Below are 27500 nucleotides of genomic sequence, written 5' to 3'. Positions count from 1 at the left end.
CCCTAACGCAACGAACAAATGAGTGAGGCGGTTCAAACATGACCAGGCCCAGGCAGACTAGCCTTAAAAGTTTTTTCAGAGGCCAGACGCGATGGATGATGATGATGATAAATTGGTAACGTCTGAAGCCTCAGATGTCCGGTCAACTCCACCACCACCAGATAAAAAGCAGAAGTGTCGGGCGTATCTGTCGGAATCATGACGTTGGAAGTGGAGTTGCGGGGTTGCGGCCGCTCCAAGACACTTCTCCGTGTACACTGGACATGCAACTGTGTTCTGTACCCAAAGCATACAGTAGGCCTATGCTTTCTCTGTCTATGATCTGCAGGGTTAAGGCCTCCTCGACGAGGAGATTGCTGGTCCGCGGATGATTTCCGGCACAATTAAACGGTATCATTGAACCGCGGACCAAAAGAAAAAGAAACTAAACATTTTCCAGAATAGGAAACATTTCTTAATTTATTGTTATCAAATAAAGAGGCATAGCCTTAGGGGGTAGTGGTGTGAGCGCTCATTCTTGTGTGCAAGTTAAACAGTGGAACCACTGGAGATAACGTGGGTAGCAGCAACAAATAACGTAGCCTTTTTAAAACAATGAACGAAGCGGACTCTTGCTGTCCATGAAAACATACATACTGGCTAGATCTTGTTAGGCATGTTTACATAAGTTAGGCTAATGAACATGTTGCATTCTATTCAGCCTGATTATGTCATTCTTTAAGCTACATAGCCTGTTTCAGTTTTCCTCAACTTGACTAATTAAGAAGCGATAATAGGATATTTGACCGGCATATCATCAAAATGTCCGGAAAACGAAACCTCTACTCACTTTGACCGGCACCATTTTTTTCTAGCGGAAACTCTGACACACACACACACACACACACATAGAGAGAGAATACACTGTCCAAATGTACAACAAAAATAAACTCACACACATGCAGTGCAGGTGTACACATCTCTCTCTCTCTTTCCCTTGCACACACACACACACACACACACACACACACACACACACACCTCATCCTGGCTCATCACCATCATAATCAGGTAGGCCCACTACCTGCGTCTGTCCTGATCCCTGGAGTCCAGTCTGATTGTGGCTCTGATTGAGTCCTGTGGGGCTCGGGCCAAAAGCAAGCAGCAGGACGCTACAGAGAGGACTTCACTGACCTTTACAGCAGAGGGGACTTGATAGTTTCCTCCTTAATGGTTAGGGCTGGACTATCAGCCCAACTCCGAATGCATCCTCTAGAAGTTTCTTTGTGGTGCTTTCTTTCCTCTGTTTTTCTTTACTACATTCTTCTCTCTTGTTTTCTCTCTCCTTTGTTCTCTTTCTCTTTGCCTTTCTCTTTCTCTCTTCCTTCTTCATGCTTGCTCATGAATGTTTTATCATCTGTTAAACAAAATATTCTCATCTCATTCTCTTTCTCCTACTGCTCAAACAGCTCATTCACTGGCTTTGACCTTTTCCCAAGAAAGGCGCTAGACAGGAGTTGCATGTAATTATCCTCTAAATGATCTCTACTTAACAAGCAGAGAGCTTCATCAACATCTTGCCCCCCTCCTCCTCCTCCTCCTCATCATCTTCCTCCTCCTCTTCTTCCTCCTCTTCCTCCTCCTCCTCCTCCATCTATCTCCCTGTTATGATTGTGGGAAAAGCTTATCATCCTTTGCTCTGGAGCAAAAGGGAATTCAGGGTGGATCTGACTCTGATCTGACTCTGATCTGGCTCTGATGTGGCTCTGATGTGGCTCTGATGTGGCTCTGATCTGGCTCTGATGTGGCTCTGATCTGGGTTTGGTCAGACCCTGACTTGGTCCTGACCCAGTGGCTTTGTTAGGCACCATGCAGCGACGTCACCTGCTGTGTGTGAATCCCATTTGCTCTCCTCTGTGCCCTAGCCTCATTCTGAAACCTCCCCTCCACCTCTTCCTCCTTCTCTTTCTCCTCCTCCTCCCCCCTCCACCTCTTCCTCCTCTTCTTTCTCCTCCTCCTCCTCCTCCTCCCCCTCCACATCTTCCTCCTTCTCTTCCTCCTCCTCCTCCCCCTCCACCTCTTCCTCCTCTTCTTTCTCCTCCTCCTCCTCCCCCTTCACCCCTTCCTCCTCCTCCTCCCCCTCCACCTCTTCCTCGTCTTCTTCCTCCTCCTCCTCCCCCTCCACCTCTTCCTCCTCTTGTTCCTCTTCCTCCTCCTCCTCCACCTCTTCCTCCTTTTCTTCCTCCTTCACCTCTCCTCCTCATTGGCCTCTGCTGGACAGATCTTCAGTGGGATTGTGGAAATGGCCAGATCTGCTCCACATTCAACTGCTGCCGTTTATGGAGCTCCCGAAGCTTCTGCTCCTCTCTTCTTCCTCTTCCCTCCTTCTTCTTCTCCTCCTCCTCCTCATCTTCATCATCTCCTCCTCCTCTTCCTCGTCTTTGCTCCCCTGGGACTTAAGCGCCTTCCTATGCTCCTTTAATTATTCAGCAGTCGCTAACTGCAGCTTCCTCGTGCACCTCAGCACGCCCTGGGAGAAAGGATGAGAGAGAGAATAAGGGAAGATTGGGGGATGGATAGAGGACTAGAGGGAGGGATAGAGAGAGGGTGATAGAGGGAGAGGTAGAGGGAGGGATGGAGGTGGCAAGAGAGAGAAAGGCCATAAAAAAAGAGAAAGTAACAGTTTGGGAAGTTTGGGTAATTGAGATAGGATGACTGGTAGCACCTGATGCTGGAGGGAGTAGACTCTTTCTGTGTGTGTGTGTGTCTTTCTTTCTATCGGTATGTGTGTGTGTGTGTTTGTGTGTGTTTCTATTAATATGTGTAGCTGTGTGTGTGTGTCTTTCTATCAGTATGTGTGGCTGTGTGTGTGTGTGTGTGTGTCTTTGTCTTTCTATCAGTATGTGTGGCTGTGTGTTTGTGTGTGTGTGTGTGTGTGTGTGTGTGTGTGTGTGTGCGTCTGTGTACTATTATTTGTGTCTCTATGTAAATACCTCATTCTAATTCATTAGTACCTCGGAGTTGATGCATTATTCATTGGTCAGCGGGCCTGTGCCTCCATTCTGTCGTCCACGATAGGAGATGGGAGGGCGACCCCCCCCCCCCCTGTAGCCTGTGAGGATGCGCTGGAGGCTCTGAGCTGGTCTGGTCATGTGGATGTGTGGAGGATCTGGCTCATATAGCTCAGTCCATATTAATCAGCCGCTCAGAGGCCTGGACGAATGCAGCAAGGGCTGGGACAGGCAGGGCTTATCAGTCACTGCATATTCATGACACTCCAGACTCCAGACAGCTCCATTAGCAGTCCCTGTGTGTGTGTGTGTGTGTGTGTGTGTGTGGGTATGGTGAGGTGAGGTGATCTGTAAAGGTTTAGTGTAAGGCCGTCTGCTGTCAGACATTATTCAGGTCAGTAGGCCTTCAGTGCTTAGGATCAGAGCCAAGACCACCCATACACTCACTCAGTCACTCATCGCTGCTTAACTGACCCACACACACACACAAATACAGGGCAACATTGTTGCACACTTGTCCCAGACATCTTTATGTATATGTAAGTTCTGTTGAAACTGCAGCACCGAAAAGTCTGTGTGTGTGACAGTTTAGTATGTCACTGTCACACTTACACACCTCTCACCTCAGGTGTGTCCAGTCAGAAATGATAACAGGTGTCAGGACATCTGCTCTGTGTGTGTGTGCATATGTGTGTGGGTGTGTATGTGTCCATCTGTGTGTCTGCGCAGGTATGTTTGTTGTGTATGCATGTTGTGTATGCATGTTGTGTGTGTGTATATATATGTGAGTTTGTTTTGGTGTGTGTGTGTCTGTGTGTGTACTTTATAAAATTAAGAAACAGCTTTCCCTGTTCCGATGTCCATTACAAAGAGTGTGAATTGGAGTGCCGAGAGCACATGCTGGACCATGTTAGATTCACAAGTACAAACGGCTTTTACAGAGATATAGATAGATTGATAAATAGAGAGAGAGAGAGAGAGAGAGAGAGAAGTGGAAGAAAGTAAGAGTGAGGGATAGAGAAACATGGAGAGAGAGATGGAGAGTGAGGGAGTGGGAACAAAAGAGAGAAAGATAGTGAGTGAATGACAGGAAATGACAGAGACGGAATGAAATGAATGAAAGATAAGAGGCGAGGGAGCAGCGGCAATCAGACTAGTGAGTCAATGCCAATGAAGTGAGAGCCATGAATCCCAAGCATTAGGAGTTTACCGTGTGTACCCATGATCCTCTTGGGGTGGCGTTGTCCTTAGGGAGACTGAGCTAAATGTTAATTAGGCGGGAGTCAGTATTTAAGCCTTAATGACACCCCCCCCACCCACCCACCTCTCATCCCCTCCCCTCCCCTCACTCTCATAGTTAAGCCTAAATGACAATCTGCCTTCCTCCCTCCCTCTCTGTCTGTCTCTCTCTCTTCCCCTCTCTCTCCCACTCCCTCCCTCCCTCCCTTCCTCTCTTGCTCTCTCTCTCCTTTATTTGACTAATCTCAGTGATGTGCCTGGGCTCTCCATAACCCATGATGGCACATAGAGTAATGGAATTGCCCAGAGGGTTGACTTTTTCGCTCTGCTCATATAACTCATTATAATCACTCACAGGAAAGCCCTGTGTCCTGATGCTAGTGTTCTTACTGTACCGCCTGTAAGTTATTAGTCACTTACTGTACTTAGACTTTAGATGTCACTGCCTTGCGTTTTAAAGTAGATTTATCTTTCTTCTTATTACCTGAAGTGACTTCCTCCCCGGGAACCATTCTGGTGGCGCTCTGATTTTTAAACGATGTAGAAAGTTGTCCGTAAGGACCTCCAAAAATGCTCTCCTCTGTCTGCCTCTCCATCTTTCTCTATATATCTCTTTGTCTCTGTTTCAAATTCAAATTTAAATGTGCTTTATTGGCGTGACATATAAACCATGCATAATATTGCCAAAACAGTTGAAGAAAGACCCCCACCACCAACTCTCTCTCAAACACACAAGTAAAAGAAAGTAAAAGAGGACTAATTTATTTGTTTATAAAAAGATATAGTGTGACGCTGAATGAATGAATGCACTAACACACTCTGTGTCTCTCTCTGCTGCGTCTGGTCCTCAGTCTCCATCGACTCAATCCGTGAGGTGTGTGAGGGCAACCAATCGGAGATCTTCCAGCGCTACGCGGACGGCAGCTTTGACCCCAACTGCTGCTTCAGCATCTACTATGGGGAGCACATGGAGTCTCTGGACCTGGTGTCCGGCACGGGGGAGGAGGCGCGGACCTGGATCACCGGGCTCAAGTACCTGATGGCCGGCATCAGCGATGAGGACAGCCTGGCCAAGAGACAGAGGACGCGGGACCAGTATCCTTCGCAGCACGCACGCACGCACGCACGCACGCACACACACACACACACACACACACACTGGAGCCTCCAGAGCTGAGTGATAGGCTCAGAGATCCGTCTAAATGCATCTGACGTTCTAGTTTAGATTCAGATTAATGCGCTCTCACGACATAGCGGAGTCAGATTGTTCACACATGATGTTGAGAAGCTCTGGAGTGTTTGCTGTTGATCAGGTTAATTCAGCTCAGTCTTCTTTAAATTCAACTTAAAGTCCCCAGTGCATCAGATTTTAATTTAAGCCCATTCTGCTGAGTTCCGTCAGACCATGTACACTGGCTAGAATGTGTTGGTGATTTGTTAATCACGTTGGCTGTGTTTGTCATAACATGTTATACACAACATAACCAGGGTCCTTTAATAGAATACTCTGTCTAGCTGTCTATTTTCAGTATACTTTGACTGCGGAATGATGTTCCAAAAACTATTTCTGTCTTTACTTTTGCATAAAATCTACACGGCTTGGTTAGCTAAGCTAAGCTATGCTATGCAATCTTATCGGTGGCTTGGCGGTTTAGCACAATGTAGAATGCACAAAACATTAATATTGTTACATTATTAGAGAAATGTAGTGACCTGGCATGGATTGTGCCCACGGGACAGAATCTATGATGTAGCCTGGCATCACTGTGGCACCAGTGTGTGTGTGTGTGTGTGTGTGTGAGGGGGGGGGGGGGGGGGGGGGTGGGCACTGGAGTGTGATTCGCTGTGGATTGGAGGCATAGTAAATGTTTGAATGTAAACATAAGCTGCCCACACACACACACACACACACACACACACACACACACACACACACACACACAAGTTGCCCACATGTGTCCTCAAGCTACACACACACACACACACAAACACATGCACGGTTAATGTGAGGCGATTGGAGAGTGGCATGAGTGGCTATGCCAGCATAAATACCCTAGTGCCCACATGCCACTGCAGTCAAGAGGTGATGGCACTTGATGTGTGCTTGCATAATTGATAAATGGTTTGTGGGTGTCGGACCATAGGCACTTGTCTTAACGTGTTTGGGAAGTCGATGTACTCAAGCAAAAGTAAGCCAGTCAACTGTCTGCACACATAAGATCAAGATCCGGAATGCTGATTTGAGCCATACAAATAATATATAAATATAAATGTCAACTCTACAGCTATAGCAGATGAGAGTGCTATGATGAGGACGCCTATGAGCAGATTGATCGTGTGAGGTGGTCAAATCTGAAGAGAGAATTAGGAGTGTGTGTGTGTCTGTGTGTGTCCTTGTGTGTGTTTGAGTAACGCTGCTTCGGCGCTCTTCTTTGGTCTCTGTTGGTTTGTAGGATCAGGAAAGATATTCTTACGGACTTCAGCCTTCAGTCTTCCATACTTTCACAAAAAAACAAAAACTTCCTGTTAAATGGCCTTCTCTCCACGATTCCCAACTTTAGTTAGAACTTGTGGTTTCCTCGGGGGGTATCATGCAGGGACCATTATACAGCACGGCTCTACCAGGAACCCTCCTGTGTCTTTCTTCCAGAATGTTCTCTGGCTGCGTCCGCTTGTCCTCAGGAATGAGGCACAGTGTGGGCGCGCCGTGGCTCTGTAGAATTCTTGCAATGGGCTCCATTTCTGAAGTAGATGGGGTGGAAAAAAAGATCCGTAGGCCTCCGCACACCACACACCCCATCCCCATCACCAACCCCAACCCCCTTCCCATCGCTCTCCCAGCTAAGGAGAGCCTGGGGTAGCAGGGACGAGGCAGACATCCAGCGCAGAAACCCGCCTTGGTAGGGGGTACCATCTGCCTCCACTCTGCACTGGCATTTAGATCATTCAGGAGGCAATCGATAGACCCATTTGAGGAACAAAGCAGGGAGAGAGAGAGAGAGAGAGAGAGAGAGAGAGAGAGAGAGAGAGTGTGTGACGGAGAGAGGGAGATGGAGAGAGGGAGATGGAGAGAGGGAGAGAGAGAGAGAGTGTGACGGGGAGATGGAGAGAGGGAGAGAGAGAGAGAGAGAGAGAGAGGGGGGGGGGGGGGGGGGAGGGGCTGGGTAGACATGATTGGACTGAACAGGAGTTCTGCAGAGCCGTACGGAACCAGGGAACAAAGAGCAGACCCGTTTCCCTCCCCTCAGTCTCCGACAAAGCAGGCGAAGCCCACACCTGGCGTTTCAGTGTGTCACGGCGTAATTAGCTTAGCTTAGCTTAGCGCTTACAGTGATTGCCTGTGGGCTAGCGCCGCGAGAAACCCTTTAAGGGGAGAAATCTTTAGAAAGCATTGAATACCACTGATGCTGTAGTAGAGAGAGGGTTTAAAGCTGAGGCTCTACAGGAATCAAACGCAGAAGTTACTTCTAAAAGCGTGCCATAGAGGTGCTATAGTGAGTCTTTAGAGTATAAGACTCCGACAGCAGACATTATGTTCAGACAGGTAAAAGTGTATCTCAAATCATAGTTATTTAACAACACAGTTCTGTTCACAGATTTAGTTACTGAGTTTTTAGGTTTCATATTCTTAGTCTCCATATTTTGCTGAGTATACATGGTGCCAGCAGCTAAATGCTAACTGGCTGGGTGTCTCCAGTCTGTGGTGAACTAATGAGTTTTTGAACGCTCGAGCTGTAATGGAATTACTCTGTTACTCAACGCTCTCTGACTTATCACTCCTGATGCCCAGGAGTCAGAATGGAGAGTTAGAGAGGGAACGCTAGGCTTTACTTCTGCATTTGAAATGAAGGTACCAGACCAGGGGGGATTATAATCCAGTCAGGAGATATTTACAGAGCTTATGGTTATGAGTGGAGTTCTGAAATGGCCTTATTGATTGGCGCAGACCTGCGTGCAAAGTGTAAAGTGTGAGCAGCGGAGTGTTGTAGACCTGCGTGCCTGTGTAAAGTGTGAGTAGCGGAGTGTTGTAGACCTGCGTGCCTGTGTAAAGTGTGAGCAGCGGAGTGTTGTGAAACAGCAGTGGACATTTACGTTTGCCTGGAAGGAACTCAGGTGGCACAAGCATTCTGCGTGGGCGTCGAGAACAGAGCTTAAAGTCCAACCTTACTGTAGATAACCACTGAACAGGCTGGTCAAAACGTCTTTTCCTTTGTGTGTGTGTGTGTGTGTGTGTGCAGAAATTCAATCTGTAACATGCACTGCAGTGAAGGCCAGTATTGGTATCTGTCCTTGCTTTGTTAAATGTTCTCAGTGTGGCTAAGGTTGCACTGAAAGTGAGGACAAATCTTTTTTACGCACGCACGCAGCATGTGTATGCAAGGTGTCTAAAACTTCCTGGCTACGGGATAAACCATGGATTTTCTGCAGGAGGGAGGGAGGGAGAAAACATGAGAGAGAGAGATAGAGAGAGAGAGAGAGAGAGAGAGTTATTAGAGCTGTAATTAGGGTTGTCATATTGTTTTTATTGTTTTCATTCTAATTAAGTCACTTTGAATTGTTCTGAAATGAATGGAGACAGAAGAAAGAGGGCGACTGCGACATTGAAGGATTGTTCTGAAAATGAATTGAGACAGAAGAATAAGCACAGAAAAGAAGGGAGGAGAAAGAGAAGACAGAAAGTGATGGAGGGAAAGAGAGAGGGATGGAGAAAGATGAGACTGTGAAATCCCTGGTACTTCTCACACGGAACAAGGTCTTAACAGAAGTATAGATTCCTTTCATTCCCTGAGAAAGAGAGAGAGAGAGAAAGAAAGAGAGAGAAGTGGAAGATAAGAGGAGGGAAATAATGGTTTTGAGTGAGTGGAGACAAGGAGAAGGGGCTCAGAGACGATGAGAGTGTGCGTGCGTGCGCGTGTGTGTGTACTGGAGTAGTACTGGATAAGAGGGGAAGGAGATTGGAGAGGGAAGAGAAAGAGATGGGTGGATCAAAGATAAAAGTGGAGATGAGGAGGATGGAAAGATTCATGAGAGAGAGAGAGAGGGAGGGATGGAGAGAGAGAGAGAGGGACTCCGACACACTGGAGTGGCTGATGGAGAAGTATACTTCTCTCTCAATTTCTCTCTTTCAAAGAGAGAAAGTGAGAGAAAGTGAGAGCGAGTGAGTGAGTGAGAGAGAGGAGAGGTGAGTGATCTCCTGTACACTGGGAGCAGAGGGCTCTGTCATGCTGGCTCTCTGCTCTATATTTAGGCTCTCTGCTCTCCTGCCTGTGCTTCTGCAGTGGACAGCAGTGGACTGCAGTCTGCTCCTCACACTGTCAGCTCAGTTTTCTCTGCACCCATACAGACAGATCCACTGAAACTGGACTCATTTATAAACTCTTAATGGTCATGATTGTCTATGGTCACCAGAAGCTCTAAATTATTACAAAATAATTGCAATATAATGTAAGATGTGGAGTCCAACATTCCATTGCCTCTTTGTTGATAAATGTTATATTGCTTGCTGATGCTCTATACCAGGGATTCCCAAACTGTGGTACGCGTACCCCCGGTGGTACGCGAGCTGCTTCTAGGGGGTACGCGAGATGAAAAGGGCTATGGCGGAATTTTAATTTTTTTGTCCATTTTAAATCTTTTGTAATTAATTCATGAATAAATACATAATTTCGAATCAGGTCATAATGATATGGAAACATGAAATTAAAGGATATAATTTATAAACTATGTATGTGTTCATCAAAAAAAGGGCAGCTTATTACACATGACGCCTGGAATAGCTAATAGAATGCGTTATTTTTGAATGCATTGGATGGTCCGTGGGGGGGATAGAATGCGTTACGTTTTTATGTGTTGGATGGTGGGGGTACGCGAGCCGAGTCGGAATGTAGGCGGTGGTACGCGGGGGGAAAAGTTTGGGAACCGCTGCTCTATACCATATACTGTATTAGTGTAAAACAGGTCAGTCAGACGGACCTGCACATGCGTTTAACCAAAGTTCCTTTAGGCAAGCCCCTCCACTTGGCGGCCATATTGCAACGCATTTTGGGCACTTATCGGGCATCTTTTTCGGGCAGAACAGCGAGAGCGCATTGAGATCACAACACATGATTGGCACGATGTAGTCACAACATACCACATGATTGGTACGATGTAGTCACAACATACCCCATGATTGGCAACGATGTATTCACAACATACCACATAATTGGCACGATGTATTCACAATATACCACTTGATTGGCACAATGTATTCACAATATACCACATGATTGGCACGATGTAGTCACAACATACCCCATGATTGGCAACGATGTAGTCACAACACACCACATGATTGGCACGATGTATTCACAACATACCCCATGATTGGCACGATGTAGTCACAATATACCACATGATTGGCATGATGTAGTCACAACATACCCCATGATTGGCAACGATGTAGTCACAACACACCACATGATTGGCACGATGTATTCACAACATACCCCATGATTGGCACGATGTAGTCACAATATACCACATGATTGGCATGATGTAGTCACAACATACCCCATGATTGGCAACGATGTAGTCACAACACACCACATGATTGGCAACAATGTAGTCACAACACATCACATGATTGGCACGATGTAGTCACAACACAACACATGATTGGCATGATGTAGCCACAACATACCCCATGATTGGCACGATGTTGGTGGCGGAAGGGGGGGAATATGTGTAGACGACTGCCATGTTTGCATTACGAACTAACCACATTTCTATGGGAGATTCCTTGAGTGTTGTGTCTCCTCATTCTCCTCTCCTCATCTGGTTTAACTGAGCCCTGGAAATTTTGTACACTTAGTGATGGCCCATAGGTGGCATGCATCAGATAGGCTAAGTACCCCGAAAGGCAGTGTAGTGTACTTACTTCTCTTACTGTGTGATGTGGACTTCCTGTGTGTTGAGATTTTTTTCTTCCTGTGTGGTTGATGTGCACTTCCTGTGTGATGACCCTTAACCCTGCGTGTCAGGTGGCTAAAGCAGACGTTCACAGAGGCGGATAAGAATGGAGACGGCAGCCTCAGCATCAGCGAGGTCCTGCAGCTTCTGCACAAACTCAACGTCAACCTGCCACGCCAGAAAGTCAAGCAGATGTTCAAGGTACACACATGCACACACACACACACGCACACACACACGCATCTCTACTGAACATCAGCGAGGACCTTCAATTCGGGCTCAAACTCAGCCTCAACCTGGTATACAAGGTCTTCAAGCACACACATACGCAGCCACAGATAAAACTCCGAAATAAACTCCGAATTTTTTTAGGTTTGAGAGCGCATGCTGAGGAGTTCAGAAACCCTTTAGTTCAAAGCTCTCCACACCCTGAGCAGAGCTTTTCTCCCCAGAGCAAGTGCTTTGGTCTCGTTAGACCATGAACTCCACAGGCAAAACCATTAATTAAATTTCAAATTTGCTGGATTCTTCCCCTTGATATTTTCTTCAGCCCGCCACCTTGTGAGTTAGTGAGGTTGCACAGAAAGCACAGGCACAAATCAGGAAATAGTGAGAAATCCCTTAACTACAGCTCAAGGAATGTAACACCTCCAGTGTATATATGAAATGATCAAAATTAAAATGATCAGAATAAACATCACATTGATTAAAGGGGATAACATTTATGTTCATGAAATATGGTTATTTTCAATGGTGGTATTCTTATTTTATTGCAATTGATGCCAAATTTTGCCTGGTCGGTTGAGCATGACTTCTGGTGTGGTGTCTGATGGGAAATTGCATTGCAACCAACAAAGTTGCCAACTTAGTTACTTGCTAACTTAGCAACTATGGTTTCGGGAAACGCGGCCCTGAAAAGCAGCTGCTTAGAAGCCACTGCATACAGATCTGAAACTACTTCTGATCAGAACTCTGGAGACTGATTCAAGTCTCTTATCTCTGTGCCATGCTCATCAAACCTCTGAACCGGCGCCAAGGCCCTGTTAACGTCTGGACAGGATGTCAGGATGTCCGATCGTATCGCGTGGTCAGAAGAACACCATCAGGGCAGATGTCTGTCATAAGCCTCGCTCATGTTGTAAACAAGTCTAGAGATTGAGAGATTTCATTAAGTTCTTTTGAGGACAAAACACACAGCAATCTCCGATCCGGTCAGTCAGTTTCAACCTTCGGTTAGGTCATGGTTGATGTTGACTGTATCCTCAGACATTATAGTAGTAGGCGTTGCGAAGTCATTCTAGTTGCATTAGTAGGCGTTTGCCAAGTCATTGGAACTGCATTGATTTGTCAGGCGCGCGGGAACCTATTTTTGACCAGCTGAGTAACAAAAATAATGGATGTCCGACGATTTCTCCCCTCCTGGACATGTTTCGGATTTTGACTGCTAAATACGTCATTTTAGTGCGGTGTGATAGAGAGAAGTTTTAGAAAAGTCCTGGGCAGCCACAAATTCCAATGTTCCGCGACAGCACTCCCGAGTCCACTGCGCCCACCCTAACCCCACAGAAGCACACTTGACATCATTAGCCTATTTCAGTATAGCTAAGGAAAATTAATTTTCTGATCGTCAAAACCACACCAGTTATGTTTGGCTTTAAATATAGGCTAATAATCAGGCTGCAATAATCTCGCAAATAATTTCTGAATAGCCAAAAAGTGTGTCGTCTCCACAGCAAGTAGCCTATGTGTCCTAATAATTTCTATCTTAGCGACTAGGATAGTGAAATGATTTCACTAGCTATACATTTATTAATTTTGCAAAACTGTAAAACACAATTAAAGTTTCTTTTAGCTTATCCATGCTTTTTTGAACGTGTAAATCGCATAGAATATGTAGGCTTATATCAACCGTAGGCCTACACACTTGATCGCTATCACATAGATAAAACCACGCTATGGTTCTTACAGTAACTGACTCACGTTCACGTTGATCTCTATAACTGTTCATTTTTAGTAGCCTATATTCGAACCTATCCATAACCCTTTTTTGCTATTTGACTCATCATCATTTCACATACAAAAATATAAATAATGTCAGACAGCGAATTTTATTTAAAAATATATATAATCATTTTTAAAAATCTATCTCCTGCCAGCAGGGGGTGCTGCAGCACCCTCAGTCCCCTCCTTCCTGCACCCTTGTGATTTGTTGAGTGTGCTGCTTTATGTTGGCAAATCTGGGGCCGGTTGTGTAGGTGGTTGTGAAGGTCATCCCCTCCACCTTTTGAGTAAATACTGCTATTTTCTTAGTGTGCATGTTCATCTGTGTGTGTGCGTGCATGTGTTTGCATGCGTGTGCGAAGTTTAAGAACTTCTGTGTGAAATCCTCTCCGAAGGACATTCATTGCCACAGTGCTGTGACAGACAGTATCAGCTCAGTACAGATGAGAGCAGGTTAATGAGTCTGCAGATAGACACAGTCTGGAATTGGGTACAGGTCTGGTCCGGGCCACATCCGCCCCGCATGTGAGCCAGATCTGGATGTGGCGAAATGTCAATAACACAAACCCCTCCAGCCAAAGATAGATTAGTTTGGGCGAGAAGCTGTTTACCATTTAAACATGATGAAACGAGAGTCTGATAAACAAGGTGTCTGCCGATTGATTTAAGATTAGTGAGGTTTAAGGTGGGGACCATTAATTTATGTCTGTCACAGCATGGACAGACACACACACACACACACACACACACACACACACACACACACACACACACGTACGTACAAACAGAGGTGGATTTTTTTGGTGTCTTTCCCTTGCACATACAGTAGAGAATTAAATTCCATTTGTGGTGGTTGGTTTGCAGAATTAACTTGAATGCAACAGTTTTTAACTAATTAGCACAGCATGGTTATGATGCTAACCAGATTTAAGCACAATTTAATACAACCTGGAAAACAAATGTGTGTTGGTCAATGTTGATATTGTGGTGGGCCGCCACAAATAAGTCAATGTATGGGAAACACTGGACACAATGCCCGCACCCCTGTGGCAATCTGACATTTGTCATACACTTAAAAAAATAACCTAAAGTAACTTTGTAAAGGCCTCTGCGTCCTAACACAATGCAATAAAACTGATAGTGGTAGATTAGACCATATTGTGAGGAAACAAGGAAACGTGCCATTCGACTGCCAGAAGTCTGAACAGGTGAAGATTACTCTCTCTCTTTCTCTCTCTCACTCTCTCTCTCTTTATTTCTCTCTCTACAGCAGTGTTTTTTCCTCTCTACCACAAGGACAGATAGACACTCATTCAGTTAACAAGCTGCCTTTGGCACATAGTGTGTATGCGTATGTGTTTATGTGTGTATGTGTTTATGTGCGTATTTGTAATGCATGCAGGGGCGCCTGCAGGAATTAATGCTATGGTACGCACACCCATCACTGAACCACCCCCCCACCCCCGAAAAAAAACATTTCACGCGTGGACAATATTTGTCCGTTTCCCGGTTTTAGGTCCGTGCATTGGTCAGCAAAAAAAGTAGAATAGCAACATTCACATGCAATAATAAAACAACAACGTCTTCAATGACCTTTTTCATTTGGACAACTTGATACAGCCCTATACAGGCTAAAGTTACCTTTAGTTTTGTTCTAGCTTACCGTGACGTCTGGCTTTAAACAGCTGTCTAATGCAGTCTAACGTTCTGACAAGCAATTGCCTACCTTGTTCTTGCCCATCTGGAATAACTCCTCTAGCTTTGCTGCATCCATCCTTTCTGTTTTCGTTGTTTAAACTTAACGTGATATCCATGATGAGTATTGAGTTAGTGAATTAACTCAACATTGTGTGCTGATAACCATATATAGATAGCCGAGTAAAAGAAAACAACAAGTAGCCTAGATGCGTGCCTGCGTGCGTATTCTCTCTCTCCTGCTCAAACAAAATGTCTGCGCGTTAATTTTTATAAGGTATTCACTAACTTCAATAGAAAATTGTAAATTGTAGCCTGATGGCATGCAGCTAAAGGGAGATACTGTGGGAAGGTATGGTGGGCCAATTTGGTGTGAATACACACACACGGGAAATTTTCTCTTGGTGTTGAGTAGCCTAATGGTACGCACAGTGCGTACGGACGTAAACCTGCAGGCGCGCCTGAATGCATGCATGTGTATGCCTGTATATATATGTGTGTGTGTGTGTGTGTGTGTGTGTGTGTGTGTGGGAGGAGGAGGAGAAGGAGGAGTGAGAGGAGGGAGAACTAATGCAGGCAAAAGAGAAGTAAAAGATGGAGAGAACAGAAGAGGGGAGGGAGAAGGGGAGAAACAAATAAACAGATAGAGATGGAAAGCCAGAGTAACGGAGGGGGAGAGAAGGAAGGAATGAAAGAGGGAGAGAGCGAGGGAATGAGAGAGCGAGAAAGTGAAGGAAAAAGAGAGGGAAAGAACGAGGGAATAAGAGTTGGAATGTAAGAGGGAGAGAGCGAGGGAATGATTTAAGGAAGGAGGAGAGAAGAGGGGAGAGTGAGGGAGAAAGTGATAAACAAATTAGGAGAGAGAGATGAAGAAAGCGAGGGAAATGAACATGAAAGAGGGAAGGGGAAAGAGAGAGAGAGAGCAAAATTAATACAGAGAAAGAGAGAATAAGAGAGGGAAATGGATAAAGAGAGAGAGAGAGAGCAAGGGGAATGAGAGATTGAGTAAATGAGCTGGGCAGCAGAGGTCTAGTCTGTTGGAGAGGAGGTCAGGGACACCAGGGGAAGGAGCCAATCAAAACCCAACCTAAGCTGCTCCGCAAGAGCACAGAGTGTATGAGGACATATCTGTGTGTGTGTGTGTGTGTGTGTGCATGACATGCAAATGTTCATACGGAATGTAGAATACATTTGTGTGTGCTCATGACGAGTGTGTGTGTGTGAGAGAGAGAGAGATCTTGACCGCTGGCAGGTTGCTTCCCATTCGATCAGGGATGTGTGACCCATATGGTGTTTAATGGTTACAGATGGCTCCTGTTGTAAGCACAGTAGGGCAATCTGGCTTCTCACTGCTCCTGGCTGTGTGTGCGTGTGTGTGCGCGCGTGCGTGCGAGTCCGTGCGTGTTCGTGTGTGTGTGTGCGTGCGTGTTAATGTGGGGTTGATGGAGGGAGTTTGTATGCACCCCATCACAGGAACATTCACAAGCGAATCAAAAGGCCTCGTGTTCCTGTGACAGTGGCTGTGCCGTAATGACTGTAGCAGTGCATCTCTCCTCCTGTGTGACACTCTCGAGAGCTCCGATCCGTAGCAGAGCCTCAGATACTCTGTGGGGCGTCTCTCTCTCTCTCTCTCTCTCTCTCTCTCTCTCTCTCTCTCTCTCTCTCTCTCTCTCTCTCTCTCTCTCTCTTTAGTTTAGCCCCAGCAGCCGTATCATCCTGTAAGCTTCTAGCGCTGCAGATCTGGAACAGTGAAGGATGCAGTCACTGGGCCACAGTGTGTTGGTGTACGCGTGTGTCTGACCGTGAGATCCCTTCAGCAGTGTGTGTGTGTGTGTGTGTGTGTGTGTGTGTGTGTGTGTGTGTGTGTGTGTGTGTGTGTGTGTGTGTGTGTGTGTGTGTGTGTGTGTGTGTGTGTGTGTGTGTGTGTGTGTGTGTGTGTGTGTGTGTGTGTGTGTGTGTGTGTGTGTGTGTGTGTCACATAAAGTGGATTTAAGTGGAGATCCCTTCAGTAGTGAGCTGCAGAGTAGGTGACTCATGCAGCATATCAGAGGCCACCAGCCTTCCCATAGAGAGGACGAGGAATGGGGTGAGGAGAAGAGATGAAGAGAAGAGAAGAGATCAGAAGAGGAGAGAGGAGGAGATAAGAGAAGAGATCAGGAGAAGAGAAGAGATCAGGAGAAGAGAAGAGGAGAGGAGAAGAGATCAGAAGAGAAGAGGAGAGGAGAGGAGAGAAGAGAAGAGGAGAGAAGAAATGAGATCTCCTGCTCTGACCCGATTGCTTCTTGTTCAATGAGAAAAGGAAGGGACACACACACAGATAAACATACAGACAAACACACACACACACACACACACTCACTCACTCACTCACTTAGGGCCCGTCCCAATACCTCCCCTACCCCTAGATTTTTGCCCTAACCCTCGTTTTTGCGCGTGCACGTGTAGGGCTAGGGTGTCCCATTACGTTAGGGAGCAAGGGGAAGTGCTATTTTCCCCTTAAAATCAACCCTCAAAATATAGCCAGGACCAATGCAGGCTTAAAACGAAGTGGGAGATGAAATTACCCAGGATACCGTGCGAGCTCAGTGAGTCGGTCAATTTTTTCATATATTTTCGCAAATAAGCATATTAAAATTTCGAAATATGTTGGAATATGTTAGTTTGATGCACATCTGATGGACTGTTGAGTTTTGAACACTAATGTTAGATAATATCTCACGAAGCTATCTGACGATGTTCATGATATCTGCTGATTGCTTTGAGAGAGTCTGCCCATCAAATAACGTAATAAATCAATCTGGGTAGTTTCGTCAATATTTAGGATGTGTGTTCTGGCGTTCACATGAACACGAATTTCTTTGTTGATTAACCATACATAGATAAACCAGCACAGCCCACACAACAATGACTGCTGGAACGGGCATGTTCCTGAATGAAAATAGTAGCAGGCTACTACCGGTAGACACGTCGGCGCTGCGCGTGACGTAGGTGAGCACGTTCGCTACGCTAATTTGCATATAGTGGTGTCCCAATTCATAGGGAAAGATCTTCACCCTCACTTCCCTTGTCGAGGGGGCTTTAATGTTGAGGGCAATCAAAACCAAGTGGAAGTTTTAAGGGGGGAGAAATGGGACGGGCCCTTACTCACTCACTCACTCACTCACTCACTCAGTCACAGATAAACTGGCCAAGAGAGTGTGAAATATAGTGCAGGCACACTTTATACTGCTGTCCTCAGTTGGGGAAAAGCGCATGGCTCCAGTGGGCTGCTCTGCATGCGCTCAGTGCATCTCGTCCATCTCAGTCCTGGGCGGCTGCGCTCCCCGTCTCACTCTGTTGCCTAGGTGATCGTCAGCCTAAAGCCTCGACTTGGGAACTCCATTATGGAATGGCACCCTCGCTTCACAGAGCCGGAGTGTGCTCTACGGTCGCGTTTGTCCTACCTGTCACCATAGTGATGCGGAAGGTTGGCTCTAGAATGCTGGCCGGCCCGGATTAGAGACGTAGCGACATTCCGAGAGATGGTTCTTTTCCGAGTGGCTGAGGAAGGCAGTGAGGAGTTGCGGATTTATCCAGCGGAGACCAGCTCAACACCGAGCCAGGTCTCAGATCAGTGCCTTAAAACAGCTCAGGGACAGGGGGAATAGAGGGGAGAGAGAGAGAGAAGAGAGGGAGGGAAAGAAGAAAAGCTAGGGAAAGGGTAGATCTAGATCTAGATATTTTATGTCCACCCCACACTGATGTACCCACCTCTCCTTTTCTGTTTTTGTCTTTTGTCCTATGGTCTTATGTTCTTGTATGTTATGTTGTATGTAACAATAGGTTTGGCAACACTGTTCCCATACAGTCATGCACAGTCAAGCAACTTTGAATTTGAAAGGAAAGGGAGTGGAGAGAACGATAGCCTGGTTGAAGCCCGGTTCTCAGTCGTAACTCCAAAGGGCGTTCCCAAACGGACGCCGATCAAAATGCCTCAGACGCAATATGAGAGGCCAAAAACCAATCAGAGCAATGAAAGAGACAGAGTGCCGGAAACACACAATTTGCAACACTGTCTGGTTGTAGGGAGAAGCAGGAAGAATTAACCACTTTTTAATTAAACGTAGGCTAATTTACAAAGACATCGTGCCACACCAAAAGCTAATGTTTTGTCACTAGCAATTTACATCTGCCCTCTGTCAAACACAATTGCATTTTCAGCTCTGAACAAAACCGTTCACGTTCAAACGAGCATTTTGTTTCATTCGTCCTTTCTGGCTGACCTGGACATATAAAGCAGGAATGGGGGACGAGAGACTGAAGTTCAAAGTAATTATGCCGGAATTGTTTCAAGGCAAACACTGAAGTGTAGCATTCGAGTTATGCTCGCATAGCACAACAATTCAAAAGTAGCCTATGTGTTTTCTGTCGGCTACGTGTCCAGCTACTGTAGACCTATAAATGAACAGAATATCAAACCGTTTTCAGTAGCCTACCACTGTTGCAGATATCACATAGGTACCCCTTACAATGTTGCATATTCCAACATAAGGAAGCAGTTAAGAAACTTCTAACTCCCCGTCTTAAACCAACGTGATAGCAGCTTCAAACAAGCGGCAGCAGCCATCGTTGATGGGTTTTTTTTTTTTTAAAACCCCGGCTTCTTCAACAGGGTGCGCTATCATCATCGTGTAAAGCCCGCCTCAAGGGTTCTGATTGGTGCCTAGATCTAGGAAAATTGGAAATGGGCTAGAATGGGTTCTTGGCCAGACGGAATTTTTAGAGCGAATCTCGAATTTGCCTGAAGTACGTCTGGGTTTTTCCCAGGCTAGAAGAACGACAAACATATATGTGTGTGTATCTATACATGTATATGTATATATATATATATATATATATATATATATATATATATATAGAGAGAGAGAGAGAGAGAGAGAGAGAGAGAGAGAGAGAGAGAGAGAGAGAGAGAGAGAGAGAGAGAGAGAGCATTGGTAAAGTTAGGGGAGGACTGTATTGTCTGCATGAAGCTTTTGAACGCAGCTTTGGAAGAACAGAACTTTTTCTGAAACCCAGCCTGGGGTCAGTCCAGTCAAATCCCAAGCTAGAGTGTTTCTGAAGACATGTCTGCAGTCTTAACTGACACACACACACACACACACCTCTTCACTCATTAAGGGGAGAGGGAGCAGAAGAATCACCAACACAATCAGTACATGAAAAGGGTTTCCCACTATACACTATGGCATGAATTATGCATGGATTGGAATGTTTTATGTGATTTATTTTGTATCATACATAGTCTTTTGCTCTTTCTCTTTCTCTGACTCCTGCACGATCCCGCAAATCACTTCAGGACCCTGGCCAGAGACTTCGCCAAACATGCTTTTCTATCATGCTATTATGTATCTGTTTGCAAATGATGGAATGTGAAGTAGTGATTGTCTCTTTCACTCTTTATACCTTTTGGATCTGTCTGTCTTTATGTCTACTTGTGTGTTCCTCGGAAGTACTACATTCTACCCCTACAGACTCAGTATTGTGTGTTGTGTGTGTAAACATATGTGTGAGTGTGTGTGTGTGTGTTTGATTCAGCTCAGGTGTGCATGTTTATGTGTGTGAGGTTAGTGGTCTGCTAAAAGACCTGAAAAGGCCTCTGGTCTGTCCATGTAGATTTGTTAGTACGTGTGTGCGTGTGCGTGCGTGTTTGTGCATGTGCGTTGCAGAGAGAGTTTGTGTGTGTGTGTGTGTGTGTGTGTGTGTGTGTGTGTGTGTGTGTGTGCGTGCGTGTGTTTGTGCATGTGCATTGCAGAGAGAGTTTGTGTGTGTGTGTGTGCGTGTGCGCACATGCAGGTCGCACGGGGCAGGTTTTAGCCCAGTGGAGCGTGTGTGAAGGGGCCGGTAGGATGTGAGGCATATTGGGCGAGGGCGGTGGCAGAGGCAGTCGGGCACAGTGCCGTTGCATTAATGTCAGCTGCTATGGGTGCCAACACCGAGCGCCAGTCTCGGCTGACCCGCCGGGCACTTGCGTCAAGCATGGCAGGCAGGCAGGCAGGAACAGAGGCGGGGTAGGGGGACTGGCAGAGACCTCTGAATGTGTGTTTGTTTGTGTGTGTGTGTGTTTGTCTGTCAGTGTTTGTTTGTGTGGTTCGTGGAGAAGATTGAGTCCCTTACATCATTTCCTGTCCGTGTCGCAGTCCCCTGCTGATAGTGCACTGATCAGCACTGGCCTGTGTGTGTGTGTGTGTGTGTGTGTGTGTGTGTGTGTGTGTGTGTGTGTGTGTGTGTGTGTGTGTGTGTGTGTGTGTGTGTGTGTGTGTGTGTGTGTGTGTGTGTGTGTGTGTGTGTGTGTGTGTGTGTGTGTGTGTGTGTGTGTGTGTGTGTGTGTGTGTGTGTGTGTGCGTGCGTGTGTGCGTCCCCTGCCGATAGTGCACTGATCAGCACTGGCCTGTGTGTGTGTGTGTGTGTGTGTGTGTGTGTGTGTGTGTGTGTGTGTGTGTGTGTGTGTGTGTGTGTGTGTGTGTGTGTGTGTGTGTGCGTCCCCTGCCGATAGTGCACTGATCAGCACTGGCCTGTGTGTGTGTGTGTGCGTCCCCTGCCGATAGTGCACTGATCAGCACTGGCCTGTGCTGCCAAATGTTCAACACCCAACAACCATATGTTTTGGCCCTCTTCAGCCCTCTTTGGCCGACTTTAGCCCAGGCCTGTGGCCCAGGTTAGCCCCATTGGACCTGTGCCTGCAGGCTGCGTAGCAGGATCCCCAGTGGGGTTGCACTCCTCTCCAGATCTTCACCCCCCCCCCTCCCCAGCCTTCATCAAATACACTTCAGCACAATCTCACAAGAAGAGATTTCATTTGAAGTGATGGCTTCACCTGTCTTTGGCCTTAAAGTGATATAATGGCACAATGTGAGTTATTCTCCCTCGCCATTCTGTGGGCTGTGCAGAGTATAAATAAGGCTGCTGTTTCATTTCAACACCACGTCACTATGATTTCAGCCTTTCATATACAGTATTTATTTATTTGGAGTGTCTATTTACACCCCTGGTACGAATAGCCTTGGCCACACAGCTGAGCTATTCACACCCTGTGACATAACAACAAAAAGACGTTGCTCACGTGCACAAAGAAAATATGGCGGACATTCGCTTTTTCGTCAGCAGAAAGTGAAGAATTCTAAAACTTTTCAAGTTTTAGATTGAAGAGTTGTGTTTTATTTGCATAATCTTGGTTCAGTGAACACATACAACCGTTTGTTAGTTAACAGAAATTTCGTGAATATGATGTTCAGGCCCATCCACTTCTAACTGTACATTGATGCAAACAGCATACCTTATTCAGAGTGTCTATTACACCGCTGAGCTATTCACACCCTGTTACGTAACAACAAAAAAACATGTTGCTTGTTCTTTTTTTTAATTATTATTACATTGTGTGATCAATATGCCAAAAAAATGCACAGGGGTGCATATCAGCATACACTGATATTTGTACCAGACAGGGTATTAATAGAACACATTGCTGTGTGCACCGGGGTACGAATAGCATACATTGATATTTGTACCAGACGGGGTACTAATAGAACACATTGCTGTGTGCACCGGGGTACGAATAGCATACATTGATATTTGTACCAGACGGGGTACTAATAGGATACATTGCTGTGTGCACCGGGGTACGAATAGAATTCACTTCTTATTACACCAGGGTACGAATAGCATACACTGCTACAATTTGTTTTTCATTGTCTTTGTTTGTCTGTTAACTGGCTTAACGTTATTTTCAAAGAAAATACATAAATGGCTTAATTGAAATAGTACTTAGAAACTCTTTTGAATCTCATCTCATTTTGGAGGGGGTAACTTATGACAGTTGCAGATGGTCTGTGTTGGTTATTGGTGCTCATTATAGCCATATATATGTGTGCGTGTGTGTGTGTGTGTGACTCCATGTCATGATTCCCTCCACCTGGTCTTCCTCCCTTGGCAGGAGGCGGACACGGATGACAACCAGGGCACGCTGGGCTTCGAGGAGTTCTGCTCCTTCTACAAGATGATGTCCACGCGCCGTGACCTCTACCTGCTCATGCTCACCTACGGCAACCACAAGGATCACCTGGACACTGCCGACCTGACGCGCTTCATGGAGGTGGAACAGAAGGTAGGGCCGTGTGTGTGTGTGTGTGTGTGTGTGTTACTGCAATCTGTCACTGCAGGCTGACAGAAATGCTTGTTAAAATACCTGGAGCATCTGTGCTTTTTCCAAGGTGACGTGTGTGTGTGTGTGTGTGTGTGTGTGTGTGTGTGTGTGTGTGTGTGTGTGTGTGTAGTTCTGCATAGAGTATGTCTGTGTGTGTTTAGGGAATGTATGTAGGGCCGTGTGTGTGTGTGGTTCTGCATAGAGTATGTCTGTGTGTGTTTAGGGAATGTATGTAGCAGTGTTTCCCATACATTGACTAATCTGTGGCGGGGCGCCACGAAATAAAAATCGGCCGCCACAGATGAATATTCTATGTTTAATTTAATTTAATTTAAATTAAATATAAGGTCAAATCCTTGCATTCCCATTGAGCTGCACTTTTTACGCGCGCAGCCTTTCCTTGCCCCGCCCCGCTCTCTCTCGTAGCCCGCTGCCACTCCTCTGCATGTGCATTTAACAAAATATTCACGATTGTTGAAGGATTGTTGTTGCCACATAGAAGCATTGCATAGAAGACGTCTGGCTAAATTGCTATTAAATCCGCTTAGCATCGTGACCATGCTGCACAAATTTGTTCAAAACTGCTGCATTGAAGTGAACTCTAAGGTCTTATCACAGCATAGTAGGCTACATTGAAGAGACTAAACTAAGTGAAGTTATGAAATCAAGCAGTATCTCAAAGCTAACTTTAGAATACTGTTTGGATGTCGAATTTAGTATGCTTGGCCTACTTCTAAGCTGCTTGTCAATTTCGTTGAAGGGCTCATTTTATTGACTCTGACACTGAATATTTGCAAAATCCCGATGTAAATGGAAAAGTGTTTTCCAAAATTCAAAAGTGCTTGTCCCAAGGAGAAGTACGAACCTTTATTTTAACTATGTAGAAAACGTTATGAATTGCATCCACACATCAGCAGCCTTTCAACTGTGTTACAATTGCAAGGGTTCCCTCAAACGTCATAAAGTGACAGTCACTCAATTAGACCTATACACTACCAAGACGATCTTAATACCCCCCCCCCCCCCCCCCCCCGTTGTCAAAGTCAGCTACCGCCACAAATTGAATCCAATTCTGTGGGAAACACTGATGTAGGGCCGTGTGTGTGTGTGGTTCTGCATAGAGTATGTCTGTGTGTGTTTAGGGAATGTATGTAGGGTCGTGTGTGTGTGTGGTTCTGCATAGAGTATGTCTGTGTGTGTTTAGGGAATGTATGTAGGGTCGTGTGTGTGTGTGGTTCTGCATAGAGTATGTCTGTGTGTGTTTAGGGAATGTATGTAGGGTCGTGTGTGTGTGTGGTTCTGCATAGAGTATGTCTGTGTGTGTTTAGGGAATGTATGTAGGGTCGTGTGTGTGTGTGGTTCTGCATAGAATATGTCTGTGTGTGTTTAGGTAATGTATGTGTTGGCTGTCTATGCATCTGGTTTATGTAATTAACTGCATGTTTTTTGCGACATTATGTGCTTCTATAGATGCCATTGATGCAGGTTTGATTGGCTTAGTATGTTAGTTTTTAGCATAATCTGTAGGTGGTGTATGTGTGTGGTGGCCAGTATGCATCCATATGTTGATGCTTATCATCTGACGTCCAACTGTTCTTTCTGGAAAAATGTGTCTGTGCTCAACTGTCTGTGTGTGTGTGAGTGTGTGTAGGAGTGTTGAGCCTGTAGGAGTGTGTATCCTGTGTGTGTGTGTGTGTGTGTGTGTGTGAGAGAGAAATGTGAACTTAAAATGAAACAGTTGTGGTTGTTTAACACATGTCCTTCAGTCAAGTATAGTCATGCTATCTTTGCATGGTTTTATATGCACGGACATTAAGTTGAAATTAACAAATGTGGGTCTGACAATAAAAGAGTGTTAGTGGCATCTGTAATATATTGACTTGTAGTGGGATCTGAAGGTGTGGGTTGTGGACATGTGTAGACGCGTATGAGTGTTGCGACTCAATGTTATTTTGTGTGTGTGTGTGTGGGTGTTACATTGGGGGTAAGCTCACCTTGTGTGTCAAGTCAATCTTTAAACACTGACTGGTTGTTTGATATGACACACCCTCCTGAGACTCCTGTTTGTCTGGTTGTCTCCTCCTGTGACAGACGAGAGCATTGCATTGTGAAACCAGTGGAGGTCTCTGTCAATCGGCTCTATCTGTTTGTCACACACAGAGGATAAAACTGCTGAAACACTCTCAAAGACGAGTGCAAGAGAAGCTGACACACACACACACACACACACACTCACTCACTCACTCACTCACATGCTCACTCATTCACTCACTCTCTCTCTCTCTCTCTCTCTCTCTCTCACACACACACACTCACACACTCACATGCTCACTCATTCACTCACTCACTCGCTCTCTCTCTCTCTCTCTCACACACACACACACACTCCCTGAAGAGCCTTATAGCAGAAAGAGTGCTCCACACACAGGATAAACAGCCTCTCTTCAGCACATATCCTGACTCACACAGAATTAGAATCTAATTGGCTGCTAATCAGGCTGGCAGGAGACAAATAGCCTTCATTAGCCGAGATTAGTGTGTTGTAAACATTTCACTTATCACTGTGTGCATCATCGGCAGTCTGTCGGCAGACACATACCCATTCTACTCACAAACAGGCTGGTTATTATAGACCCAACCATTCTTTTCCAAAACACAAGTGTAAGGCGAACTGTGTTAGCATGCTAGTTGCCCGTGTAAATCCTCACACCCCTAACCTTAAGAACGCTTCTAACAGCCGAGTTGGAAGCCTGGGCTTTTAGCTCAGTGGTTAGAGCGTTTGACTCCCATGCCGGCGTGTGTCGAGGTGGCCGGTTCGAGGGCCTCGGTTACACAAGCATAGATACAGGACTGATATGGTATCAGCTAGCATGAGTGCAGCTCCACTCACTGCATTTCAGTTCTGTGTATTGTGTCACAACATTATTACACAGAGTCAGAGCACATGCTCTTGAACGTGTTTATAGTTTATAGTTTATAGTTTTTATACCATCTCTATTGCTACCTGTGTCTCTGTACAATTCTACACTGAACACATACAAGGATACAAAGGAGGTTTATTTGTCACATACATCGCAATACTAACGTAAAGCATGCATGCATACATACATCGCAATACTAACGTAAAGCATGTAGTGACATTTCATTTGGTGTTCAGCTTTTTCTGTGCAAGTGTGAAGAAAGAAAGATCAAGAAATATTTTAATAAATAGCAAGTGAGAATAAAACGTGCAGTGTGTGTACAGTCCATGTGCAAGTGTGTAAAAAAAAAAAAAAGTTTATATAGTCTTGTGTGTGTTCAGGATACAGATTGCATCACTCCAAGAAAGATAGCATGGCAACTTACATGAATACATTTGCATCAACTATTTTTTGTTATGTTGTGTTCCAATGTACTTATGCATGTCCATGTTTTTAGTCACTACTTCAAATAGCTTTTCACAGTAGTCTTCTGGATTCAGGTGTGGTCACATGTGAACTGGCATATAAAAGAACTGGTACTTCTAGCAGAAAGACTCGAGAGACAAATACAGTGAAAGGGGATTTTATCGTGAATAGGATATCAGAAACAATATAGGCTAAATGAGATATATAACAGCTGAGCATTTAAACAGTCTTTGGTGTGGGCCCCCGTCCGTAGACCGGCAAGCAGTGGGGGATATCGGATCCTGACGATAGAGCGAAGACACCCCCCCCCCAAAAGTACTTTAGTACTTCTCCTGAGCTGTGCATTGGCTAGCAAGTTATGAACAATATGTGACTACGAGTCTTCCCTGTAGAACTTTGCTAAAGCTACCATTTCTTACCTGTCCTTGCCATCTTGATTCTCCTAAGCACTTGTAGAAAAGGTGTAATAAAAGGCTCTGTGCTATGCGGGGCTACATCTGTCACTAGAAGGCTGCAGAGTCACTGACAGCTCTGAAGTCATCTGGGGTTAAGCCATCAGATGCTGTTATGCTCACCCAAATCAGACACACACACACACACACACACACAAACACACACACACAAACACACACACACATCCAGTAAGTGTTGTCTGGTGAGTCAGTATCATAGAGAGAGTATGTCAATCCAATTCAATTCAGACGTTCACATGTGCCGGAGATGGCCAGGCACACAGGACAATGGCATTCTTATGCTGTGAGTCCTTCCAGCAGCATCAGAGAAAGCACCCAGAGAAATGGCTCTGGAGTCTGCAGGCTGTGTAGCATGTCTGGACACAGCCGTCTGTTTGGGTGTGTAAAATGGAAGGTGACATGTTCAGACCTTCCTCGGATAGGACATATGTTGTGTGGGGAAATAGCGTTTTGTTGAGACAGGAACAAATACAAATCTGTCGAAATGTTCATGTTTCTCCAGGGAACTGAAAGGTTTGGCTTCTCAGCTTGAGTTTGAAACAAGTGCTTCTGGTTGTGGTTACACACACACACACACACACACACA

The 27500-nt window shown here is 45.5% G+C and overlaps 1 protein-coding gene across 1 annotated transcript in view; it reads left to right on the top strand.

Annotated features, from left to right (window-relative positions):
- plch2a (phospholipase C, eta 2a) overlaps positions 1-27500 on the top strand; it is a 205142-nt gene that overhangs the window by 148225 nt on the left and 29417 nt on the right. The window contains exons 4-6 of the mRNA XM_076277285.1: positions 5081-5324; positions 11252-11381; positions 22846-23016. Coding sequence (XP_076133400.1) covers positions 5081-5324; positions 11252-11381; positions 22846-23016 — 545 coding nt within the window. The remainder of the gene's footprint in view (positions 1-5080; positions 5325-11251; positions 11382-22845; positions 23017-27500) is intronic.

Source organism: Alosa pseudoharengus, unplaced genomic scaffold, assembly GCF_046254945.1.
Source record: "Alosa pseudoharengus isolate Yale_2024_CS ecotype anadromous, Long Island Sound unplaced genomic scaffold, YU_APseudo_1.1 YU_APseudo_1.1_scf_9, whole genome shotgun sequence".
In the NCBI taxonomy this organism is placed as follows: Eukaryota; Metazoa; Chordata; class Actinopteri; order Clupeiformes; family Clupeidae; genus Alosa; species Alosa pseudoharengus.
The sequence above is the reverse complement of the archived record's forward strand: the minus strand, read 5'-3'. Positions and strand labels throughout refer to the sequence as shown.